General features: G+C 39.2%; 1 protein-coding gene across 1 annotated transcript in view; it reads right to left on the bottom strand.

The window, feature by feature from the left end:
• Nucleotides 1-12,495, bottom strand: part of STAC (SH3 and cysteine rich domain) — a 69,756-nt gene that overhangs the window by 35,762 nt on the left and 21,499 nt on the right. Inside the window, exon 2 of the mRNA XM_015854249.2 lies at nt 11,173-11,449. Within this exon, the coding sequence (XP_015709735.1) occupies nt 11,173-11,449 (277 nt within the window). The remainder of the gene's footprint in view (nt 1-11,172; nt 11,450-12,495) is intronic.

The following is a 12,495-nucleotide window of genomic DNA, read 5'->3' as shown; positions in this document are numbered from 1 at the left end:
CCTGCTCCAGAGCCATTTATGCCCTTGGATGCATGTGTAGCTGGGGAAGACCTTGTCAGAGGCTGCAGGTGGAGGTAACAGAAGGCTATGGCAAAGTTAGTGATGGCTCAGGGCACCACCACGGGTAACTAGGCAGGTGTACCTATTTGGTATGTAAATTATTTTTGCCAGTTAGTCACAATGTGTTGCTTCTTCACAGAATTTTACAATCACATTTCATTATGAGTTGTTTCAATTCCTTTCCCACAGCAATTTCATAAGCAAAGTGATGAAATGCTAAATGTGGAGAAACATTTAAATGAAACCTTCCAACTCACGTGCAAGTGCTTAGAAAAATCTTCTTCAAAACAAAGTTTTGCTTAAATTGACAATTTTCAAGGAAAAATTCTACTCATTTCAGTGACATGACGTCAGTTGAATAGAGTCAGTCAGTTGGATAGAAAAACACTTTTGACTACTTCTGTCATCTGCTCAGAGAGACACTCGCAGCCTTCACTGTTATGACCTGAGACCAAATTTAGTCCCTGACTCACAGCAGTTCTGGCTCAAAGCACACTCACAAATGCACCTCTGTGTGGTATCAGTTATTGTTTAAAAGAGCAAGGAAAACTTCTGCCAAATGATTGTGAATAAGCTCTTGTAGCTCAGTAATGCAAAGAGTGTTATCTTTGCTGGGATCCATCTAGTAATCACAAAGAAACACGAATATTTTGTTGGAACTTTATTTACTTTACATTATTGCTACCTATTTAAAATTTAAAACCAGAAATGCCGAATTGTTAACATTTTACCCATCAATAGGAATAGCTCGAAGGCATCATTTAAACTCTCTGTGGTTAACAATGATTCACATTATCTGAATTCAGCCTAGATGCAAACAGGAATAAGCCAAACCCATCCAGGTCATGTCTTCTCTCATTTACACATGCAGTTTGCACCAGCATGACTATGTGATTTGTTATCTGGAAGTCCAAATTAAAATACTGACTGTAATTGCTCTGATACCACTATCAGAGGTAATGAAAACAGTAGGGATAACAATACAGTGCAGCTACAACCATCTGGCCTGTAGAACAACATAACCTGTAAAAAAAATAATAAATTGCAGTAAGTTCCAGCAGGCAACTTTGCTTTTAACAGAATGATTTCCAGTGTTGTTTGGTTGGAAGTCTCAGAAGACACAAACTTTTCTGGGGGATAAGAGCAGAAGATCTTTATGTCAGAAGGCACTGGCACGTATCTGGATCTCACTAATGGGCAGCTGAGTCAACACATACATTCAGATTTAGAAACTGTCATAAGCAAAACATAGCTGAAATCGTGAACACCATCAGGGAGCAGATAAAACTGTATGAGCACGGATAACTGTCCAAAACTGAACTTGTAAACTCTAAAGCTTGTTACTTTCAAGCTTCAACCAGTATGGGCTGCTTGGAAATTATGGTAACAGACTAAATGGAAGTGACACAACCAAACTTTTCCAATTAATAAAAAAACGTGCGAAAGGCATTTCAGTTAAAAGTATAATTGTGGATTGTGCTTCTGTCTCCATATATACTACTTGGACTGGAGAAGCTGCCACTAAGCAGCTCAGCCTGCTACAGTGTTTATTCAGCTTATTATGGAAAAACAACAACTGCTTATCAGATGTTGTTCACCTGCTGGTCTTCAAAAGAAACCATCCTGTGTTCCCACTGCTGGTGACATCTGAGATTTGTAGTACTCAGTGGTTGTCCCATTCAGAGATTAATAATGCAAAATGGATTTATATGCTCAGCTGCATTGAGGGACTACATTTATCAAAACAGATTTTTGGTGTAATTTTTCTGTATTTGTTAGATATAACAGACACTGTGAGGCAGCTGAAAACTCAGTAAGCAGCTGTAAACAGATGTGCAGATGAGCCCTTCATGATGCTGAAGTTGTGCTTACAGAGGAAGGCCAGGCATCACTTTGTCCCCCTACTTTGTCCCCACTTCTCAGAAAAAGGGAACTACAGAGTATGTCTGGAAACTTCCACATAACTCAGATCCTCATGGGATATGAGAGCTTGCTACAGTTTTGAGAGGTATTTTAGTTCACAATAACTTAGCGGTTATACCAAGGTTATTTCCTGTCTTAGCTGAGAAAGTAGAATTGATTTGGTGGGAGGGTGATGGACACTTTTTCTTTTGTTCATCCATCCCTTTTGTTAAGCAGGAGATAATCTCACCATCAAAACAAAGTACTTCAGGATTCTCAAGATCACTCATTGTGTGTTACAAAGGAAATTACAATTACATCACAATATGCAGAGCTCATCTTCTGAATTAGAAGACTAGGAGGTAATCCATGTGCATGCAACATGCTTCAGCATGTCCTGTCTATTGTATCTACATCAAAGAGGAAATAAACTACAGGCAGTAAATAAATTGGAAAATTAAACTTAGTGCAGTTTGAAGTAGATAACTCTTCCAACTTCTGTTCCTTGCATTCGTGTTACAAAAACAGAAGGAAGCTGGCAAAAGTGGTAAGTCTCAGCAATCAGTGCTCTATATGAGCCATGAGAATCTTTGCTCTCTGAGATATCCTTTGAAGCCAAAGAAAATAACAGGCAAAGGTGGGCAGACATTTTACTCTACATAATAGCAATATTCTATTTCTTACAAAGGCATTTCCACCACTTGCCTCATTTTGTGGTTTCTGCAACTCTGCATGGTGAAGCTTCTAATGAGTTTCCTTCTAGATAATGCTTTTGTCAGCTATGTGCCAATTTATTTTCCACAAAACTGTAATACTCTGGTAGAAAAAAACTATTAAAAAAAACCAACTATTAAAAAAACAATATATATATATATATATATATTGTAATTCTAGTAATATATATATATATATATACTAGAAGGCTGGTTTCAAAGAAGATGCATTTAATTTGCTTATCTGAATATATCTGATATCTCATATGAGCTCAAAAAAGTACATAGCAGGACATAAAGGTGTTTTGTATTCTTCCTCATCCACATAAAAACTTAAGTTTACCATCATGTTCTTCTCTAGGTCTGATCTCAGGAGCAACAGACATTACTGAGCAGTCAGAAGGACAGTAAAAGAACCTAAGAAAAGCATTACTTCAGCTATGTTGGCTTTTTTCAATACAGTCTTTTGTCAAAATCATGTAGGCTAAGATCACTATGAAATATCGATTGAGTCTGTACTGGAAATGTTTACTGTTTTCCATCTAGTTAGGAGGTAAACGCGGGTCAACATGTTTATACAGGTAGTTTCAAAAGTAATGCCTCCTATTTCTTTCCACAGAAACTACAACAGATACAAAGAACACAATAATACTATTTGATAGAACAAATTCTCAGCTGTTTTCAGCATTGTCAGCACCATTAGCTATACATTCTCCTCAGTGATCAACAAGAGCCTGCATGCTGCACTCATCCTCATGAGTAGAGCTGACCCACTGCTTCACAGTTGCTATGAAGACATAAATGTTGCCCATGAAGTCCATTTTTCATCATTCTGAACAGATGGAAGTCAAAAGGTGCCAAATCCAGACTATATGGTGGGTTTAGTGGCACAGTACATCCAGGATTTTCACTGTGCACTTTGATCTTCAAACTAGTATGTGGCCTGGTGTTATCACATTGCAAGTGAGAGGTTGCCTTCTTCCTTGGCCTGACTCTAGAAGTTGGAGTCTTCAGGTTGGCCAGTGTCACAGTGTAACAGTCTAAGCTAATGGTTTATTTGGATAACAGGAAATCCAGAAGGATCATCCCTTTCCTTTCCCAACAGACAGTGCACATCACTACCTGTGTGGGCTGCATCCTGTACATTTTCTTAGATGTGGGACTTCACATGCCACCACTCTGCGGACTGTTGTTTTGGCTCTGGACTGTAATGGTCACACCATGTCTCATCACCAGAAACAGTGCCAATTTAGGAAACTGTCACCTTCAGCCTTCAGTATTTGTCCAGTAGGCCCTGACAAACCTGCATATGGTGCTCTTTCTGTTCCTGTGTGCGCATTTCTGGGACCCACTTGGCACAGGCTTTCCAATATTTTAACACAGTCACCATCACTTCCAACACACTGAAGATGATATTAAGCTCTGTACACAGTTCTCAAGTTGCTCATTCACGCAGATGAGCTGATGGAGACACTCTTCATGTGTGACAGCTGTGCATGGCCATCCAGAACATGGTCTGTCTTTCTGTCACCACTTTCACCACTGCTGAAATGCAGCACCTACTGCCTCACTGTGCTCACATTCACTGTTTGGTCTCCATAAATATTCAGCAAGTGTCAATTAATGTCAATGTGTGCAATTATTTCCACATGGAGGAATTCAGTGACACGCCTTTGCTTCATATAAACTTCCATGTCAGATGCCATTTGATCAGACTGACCCTCTGCTGCCATCTGTCACATGGCAACAACATGTAATGGAATACGGGTGTGAAGGTTCAACCTCTACTGCCATACCACCAGCATTTGCCTCAGATATTGTGGACTAATGTAACAAAATAGGAAGCATTACTTTCAGAGAAGCCCTCATTTCTTTTCACTAAGCATTAACTGCAATTTCATATTAATAGCAATTTTCCAAAAATTACAGTAAGCTTGAAAATTATTTAGTAACAAATGTGAAACATGCTTGATGCTGTTCAAGGACAAATTAGAATTTAAAATATACTTCCATCCTCTTTTCTCAACTAAGCAGTTCCTGATTATCCAATTTAGTGTTAACATTCTCGCCTCATCTCAGAGGAGGAAGCCCTCCCAGAGGATAAACAGACTAAATATTTGCCTTTCAATATTTGCTTTAAAGTATGATTAACTATTTATTACCAAAGAAAAATATTAATTTAACAGATGGATAATGTTTAGCCCTCTGAAGCTACTTCACAAATATGAGCCTGCATGAATAGGATAATTTTTGTCATGCTTAGAAAAAATGGGAGAGGTATCTACAGAGCACGTCTATAGCACATATACCTTACGTGCATCTACTTCTCTTTCCCTCTTTTCATCCACACCTTAAGTATTTTTGATGCACCAACTGTCTACTTTCTGGAAACATTACAGAGTCTAGATGACACTGTCTGTGTCTGAGTAATGTACAGGTAGCAGTTGACTGTGTGCTGCATAAATTGATTAATGTGCAGCACTTAATCTCTAATCTCAGCGGAGTTTCACTTGGCACTTGTCATAAGGTTCACCATGGGAAGAGTTATCAACTTAAGAAAATTATCACTGGAGAAGCCAGGCTCAGTAACAAGCTAATAAATATGTTAAAATCATTATTTTGCACCATCTTTATTCCTACATTGAAATAAATAAATAAATAAATAGATTGGGGGGGGGAGGGGGAAGAGGCAAATGTTTTTCCTAAACTCTTTCACAGAAGGCCAGAGGGGACTGAAGTAATTTTCACTTACCCACTGATTCTCAGAAGAAGGTTTTGGTGGCCAGAACACTTCTGAATCAATTAGAGTGAGAATCTAAGTCTCACGAATCCACGACTATCTTTACAGAAGGGAATGTAAATAGACAAGGACTTCAGACCACTGAAGCAATAGATAGGTTGGCACCTAGTACCAGTCACTGACAAGGCTACACAATTGCCCCTTTCCCTCACAATCAAAATTAAAAGTCATTGTATTCTAGGGAACCAGATCTGGGAGGGAGGTTGGACTACATGGTATCTCCAGATGTCCTTTCTAACCCTTTGATTTGCTGATTTTGTGATTCAGTTGCTTTGGAAACTTCTTTCCATAAGGAAACCTGTTGCCTGCTTGTATCAATAATATACAATAATAATACATTCAGTGTTACACTCTATTATAATAATCTGGAAAATGGATCAGGTAAGGCTCAGCAAAGACTGTATAAGCCCACTTGGGGAAGTGTTCACAAGCTGATCCAGGGGCATCTCCTCATTCTTCTCCCTGAAAACATCTCCTGCTCCTGTATGGTGGTGGTAATAAAGAAATAAAGGATTTATTTTAAAGACATGGCCAAAAGGAATTATTAGTGGCACCTGGATGGTTGGTTAGAACTCCAAATACACTGGCTAGCCAGAACAGACAATAGTAGAAGTGAATCAGCTCTGAAGAGACAGCACAATTTCACTGTTGAAGTGCACTAAGCACTATTAGCAGACTGGAAGTAAACTGTGGCAGGGGGTTATTATTAGTTTTTATCTTTTTGTTTTCTCTGTCTGGAACTCAGCTCCCTGAGAGAGAAGGTTGAGTAATTTAGTTGTAAAGGGACTGCAGTAGCCTGGAGAATCTGCTTCCAAGAGAGAAGGCACAGGTTCGACTTGCTCTGTTGAAGCTTCAGACTAAATTTAATCTCGATATTATCTCTGTATGTGGACAGTCATGGCAGCACACAGTCTGTGAAAGATGAATACTCATACAAAAAATACTGCCTATATGTAAAGCTTTCATTAAAACATATATTTTTCCCTGCATTTATCTGTAGTCTTGTAACTGCAGCTAGTATAAACAATAGAAAACATCTAAGGGCAGAGTGACAATGGCACAACCAAAGAAGACACATTTTTAACCACTGCTGGACACTGCAGACCACAGTTTAATTTGGTCATTCTGAATCTTTGTGGTCAGCTACCATATCTTTCCAGACAAAGATACTCCCAATAAAACAAGTGGTTGATCAGAAATGTGTGTCCGTGATAAGATCAAACATAGAATGAAAACTGCTAAATACACTTCCGAAACACACCGAGACACGCAAGGATGCTTATAAATGAGCAGCTATTCCCTTAAAACACAGTTTTAAAGGATCAGTTTTCTAGTCAGCTATTTTTGATAGCAAAGTGGCTTACTTTTTTTGCTACGCTACTTATATTTGACTTAGATGGAAGCATATTAATTGTGTGTAATATGCTTGGAATGTGTGGAAAATAAAATTTTTTCCATATGAGTCAGCACAGGAAATGAACTGCAAATGAGTAGAATGTTGAGAAGTCTACAGATGGAGATATTTTTTGTAATACACCAGAGTATAGTACTGACATCATGACTTCTTATAGAGCAAAATAACACAGAAATGACTGATGACACACCAGAGACTGGAGAAGAGCAAGTAAGAACTTCTTTCTGATCTGCATAGTTAAAGCTTCTCATTTGATGCAACATTAACTGTTTTCATTTAGATTTCTCTCTTTGATGATGTCAGACAGATTTGCCTCCCTTTACTGAACACTGCCAAACCTTACCACATTCTTACTGAACACAGACAATTGTAGTTAACACCAAGGCAAAATATCTCTGAATTTCCTTCATTTTCTTCTCAGTGATAGGAAATAAACAAACCTGCACCTTCTAAATAATGACCTACTGATACATTACATGAGATATTTTGGTTTTCAAAACTTTCCTTTGCTGGAGTTATACATTAAAATCATAATAAAAACAGTAATAGTAGCAAAATTAGGAGCAAGAACAGTATATCAACCACTTCCTAAAAGTCATGCTGTGAGAAGATGTTCATAAGCAGACACACTTAGGAAAATATGTAACTTATCATGGAGCTGAATCCTCAGCCCTAACCCGACCAGTGCCTGGAGCTCACAGTGGCAGAAGTGGAGGAATGCAAAGTGGCATAAGACTGAGTAACAGAAGAGCATACTTATTCCAACATATTATTGACTTGCTCTGAAATTGTGTGAACTATTACTATTGACTTCAATATTTGAACTAGAGATTGTATCATGGTATCTCACAGTGCTGGAAGACCCCAACAACAAATAGATGCTCTGTGCACTTCATAGTATTGCTTTGGATCTGAAATTATCTCACTTATTGTATTAGGCAGCAAATTACTGCTTCTATGTCAAAATTTTCTTCTCTTTAGAGAGCTGGAACTTGAGCTGCAGTCTAGTATAGTTAGTAGGAACACAGTTATTCCTGTCTTTAATGTAAGGTAAAAGGCACAGTATTACTATTAATTAATATTTGTTCTTCTTTTCTTGAGAATGAACCAATACACCATAGTTTATGAGCAAATCTGCGTTATACTCATCCTAGTAAAAGTCTTCCTTTGAGTGCTTAAACCTATTACATGCATTTGGCCTTTATCTTATGACTGTGCTGCTGTCAAATGAACAAACAGGAACACGTGCTGCGTTCCAATGGCAAAAATTGGCTCCTGATGCCTAACAACCAAGAAGAGATGATGCACGTATTTTTTGTAGCAAGATAATATTTCATACTTCTTTATTTTAATTTTGCTGTTGCTGAAAAGAGCAGCACAGGGATCCTGCTGCTTCTGTTCCAAGTGTCCTGTTCATGTTGAAGCTACAGTCAGGCTCTGCCATGGCAGCGAGTCCAAAGTGTGTGCTGCACGCTCGTGCCATGCACAGTTCATCATGCTGCCCGGCACCAAGCAGAGCTGCTCGGTTTGTGAATTAGAGAACCATTTAAGGCGAACCTGGAATCATTCTTGGTGGCAAAACTGAAACCATCTAAAGTCAAGCTGGGATTTTCCTGGACTCTTTCCCCCAGCCTTCAAAACATGTATCTAGCCTTTGCCTTTACTCTCATCAATAAGGAATTTAAAGCCAGAGACACATTACTCTCAAATGTCACTGCCCTTGAAAAATGCAAATAGAAGGAACAAATAGACTCTGTGTTGCAAGCATAAATGCAGGGTTCCTGCACAGAAATGAGTCTTTTTTTTCTGTCTGCCTGTGGGAGCAGGCTTGACATGATTTCCTGAGAAGTTGCCTGGTTTGCTTCACCAACCCCATGACCAACAGTTGTGCAACTTATGTGGATTAATTGAGCTACAAACAGCAGCACCCAAATTTCCCATGCTGCTTAAAATACAGTACAGAGAAATCAGGCATGACTGTAGTAAGGATCAAAGATAGAACATTATGGAAATAGAGTAGACCTCTGTCTATGAGAATAAGGGCATTTGACTCAAATGCATTATAAGGTAAAATTCTTAACATCTTTTCTTCTCTGCTGTACCTTCAAGCAAAGATACACTACAGGAGGTCAGAGAAATTCACCTGACTCAGCCTGACACCAGCCAAAGTGGGTTGCATTAGCTTCTTCAGCAATTACGAAAGGCTTAATTCCCTAATTAAGAGGCTAAGTCAGGGAACAGCAAAGGGAAGCCCTCAAAGGATACAAAAGAAAAGGAAAAATTCAGTTAAGCAGGTGGGATTAAAGCTGATGTTTTGAATCTTCAGGACTTTTCTACCCCAGGCAGGACATAGAGAACCTAGCAAGGAAGAATGGCACAGATGTTTATGAACTGGAGTTGCTCTCTGCAGAGTTTGCTGCCAGTAATAATCTGTCTTGAGCAGCAGTGTTTTGGAACAGTTTTGCTGAGTTGTGCAGATTTGTGATCATATTAATCTCCATACAATTTTCATGAGAATTTGCCAGCAATGAGAAGCACTTGTATTTGCAGTATATGTTTGTGAAACTGAGCTATGATAGAACATCCATCCACATTATAGAAGGAGACAAGTTCTGGGACTACTTCCATACAAGAAGCTATTTTGTCCACCTATCATCCCGACATCCTTCCAATCACTGGACTATACAGTTCCCTGGTATTGATGCTTTTGTCCTTCCCCCTTTGACGTGTCCTACCCCTTAAAATGGAAGAAACAAATATCTGGAATCAAAACTCCTATTTCCCCAGCTTTGGTAAAGCTGTGGGCTGGATGAAACCAAGACTCATGTGTTTAATTATTTAATTTACTGAAGCAGGATTGCATTGCATTGGATATAACATTCTGCTGACTGGTAGTTGCCTTATCTAAAGAACAAAATTCCTCAAACAAGCAGGGAGACACCAGGTACCCTCATGTGGAAAATAAGGTACCATTCTTTGAGAAAGGTCAAACAACCCTATTAGCATCTTTCAAGAATTTACCAAGCTTTCATATGAAAAGCAGTTCCACATCAAGGAACATTGCTTCTTACAGTAAGCTAAACAAACTGCAGACAATAGTTTGCACTCAGAGACCTGCTCTACTTCTACATGAAGCTAAACCAGCATCTCACTCCATTTACTGCACCAAAACATGGAAATCCTGTTGCTCACTTTTACACTGGTACACCACCACTGAATTTATTCCTTCCTTACTGTGCTGGGGCTAGATGATAAACAACGAGGCCAAATCATGTGCATACCAAACTAGCAGCAGAGATGTGCATTTGTAGGACTGCATTACTGAATAGCAGCTCCCACAGCTTCCCATAGTGGTGACCATGCATGTGGTACACCCCTAGTCACCTGCCAGCATTTCTTTCCTGACCTTGACCCATATAGCCCCACAGATAATCTGCTGCATGAAGGAGGCCTTTTTTTAGATCTTCTGCTCTGTACTGAAAATTACTTCATGAACAGACTTCACCTTGGAGTTGCGTTTTGGATGCTCAAGAGAATAATAAATGATTAGTTCTGCACTCTATTTCTGTCAGCCTACGGCAGTAACTTATATAGCCATGGACAGTTTCAGAGATGAGGAAGGGAGATCCTTCGAAGGCATGAGGTTTTTGGAGTGCCAGAGACAGCTAGAAAAGAGACACCTAAATCAACAATTCCAAGAAAGCCTGCAGTGTGAATTCAGTTCTTATTTGTTCAGTTTACCTACTCTGCCAAAGCACATGTTCCGAACAGTCAACATGCATGCACAAGTGGCTCAGAGCCTACTACCCAGAAGATGCTACTTCTTGTTCAGTTGTCAGCTGAGGTAGATGGACATCGTCACCGTATTTAATGGGAAACGGGCACTGCAGGGTTGGGGCAGTCATAAAGAACAAGAGTTAGAATTACTGCTGTATAAAAGAGAAAGAATAGCAGACACAAATTCTCAAGATGGATTTCTGCTCTTTCTATTATAATATATAACAAGGTTTCGCACTTGGTGCTCAATATAACCTAAATGAGCACAGAACTTAACCCTGGCAGAAACCCTCACCTGTTATTTATAACCATTACATACGTCACCAAGGAAAGAGAACCATGACTGAATATAGATTTTGTATTTGTTTACAGCAGATGTGACTTAAATGCAGACCGTTATTGTATGAGAACTCTCAATTGGACATCTAGGCTCATGCGAGTTACGGAAAGTCATCTTGCATATTCTAATGTGGATGCCCATAAAGAGTTTGAAAACTATTTCTTACCAACAATCATGTGGTTGCAGACATCACAGAAGGTGGGCTTTTTGAAGATGTGCTCCTGGAAGATGTGAGCCTTGTTGTTTTCTGACAGCTGCTGCGTTCTGGTAGGGGAGGATGCCTGGCTCTCTGAGCTGGGGAGCTGCCCTGTGCTCGTGCTCACCTCTGGCATCAAGTCCACTTGCAGCTTCACATCACTGTTAGTCCTCTGGAAGAAATTGTCTGCGCTTTTGCTCCGTAAGCTTTTGGTCTTGAAGGAGAGTGATCGTTTCAGTTTCTGCAGCTGCAACCAAGAAGACAATCACAATTATTGCCTCTTTCTTTTCAACAGCAAGGTAAGGCTCTTGGTTTTGGCATCTGCTGCTGCTAAGTGAGTAGCAGACAGCCTCTTGTCCCCGGGGCACCTAGGAGCCATTAGCAAACCTGGAGCCACCTGAGTAATAAAACTCACTCTAGAATTTAACTAGCAATTTCAAAATAAAAGAAAAACAAAACAACACCAGATCCCTACTCGAAAATAAACCACTCTTCATCTATTTTCTGATGTGGTAATAAACTTTATATCCCTAAGGAATGCTATTTGTCTTTTCTTTCATGTATGACAACCAAGAGATATTGCAGAGAGTTGCACACACACTCCCTTGGAGAATATATTCTTTGCATTCAAGCATGAGAAAAGTTAGAGCCATTGCATGGCCTTCAGCAGCCTGTAAAGCCATTTCAGGAACAGATGTTAAATAGCATTACAAGAAGAGTGAATTCAGTAAATAAATTTGATATAATTAAATATCTTGAATTTGGCAGAAACAGGAACCACATGCAGTTTTGACTGAGAAATACTTGTTTTTTGGTTTTTTTTTAGAAAGGTAAAAAGTAACTACACAGTTAACCAGTCAACTGATAGTTAATGTATTAATTAATTCCTACTAATTAACAAGCATCCATATAATTTCTTATAAACTAATTTATGTATTCATTGTCAGAATATTAAGCATCACAGTGAGGCATAATTAGCACAGATTTAAACTATGTTTCTTTACCCACAAAGTGTCTTGTACCTTATCAGGGCTCATCTCATCCTTCCCCCAGAGAGTTTTATGTAAGGCTGAGAAGGGCACAAGGTGATCCACAGAAGGCATCAGCTTATCAACCACATCAATTTACAGTTTTGCCAACTCTGATCACACGTGAATAGGGTCAAAGGAAAGCATCCTGGGAAAGCCAGCTTTGTATCCACTTTATCTTTGTTGTCTATGAAGTGTAATAACTCCATCCTATCTTTTCCCTCAACATTAAATCAACCATCACAGAATCACTTCAATCACTATT

The sequence above is a fragment of the Coturnix japonica genome, chromosome 2 (assembly GCF_001577835.2).
Source record: "Coturnix japonica isolate 7356 chromosome 2, Coturnix japonica 2.1, whole genome shotgun sequence".
Taxonomy (NCBI): domain Eukaryota; kingdom Metazoa; phylum Chordata; class Aves; order Galliformes; family Phasianidae; genus Coturnix; species Coturnix japonica.
This window is presented reverse-complemented; position numbering and strand designations above follow the sequence as displayed.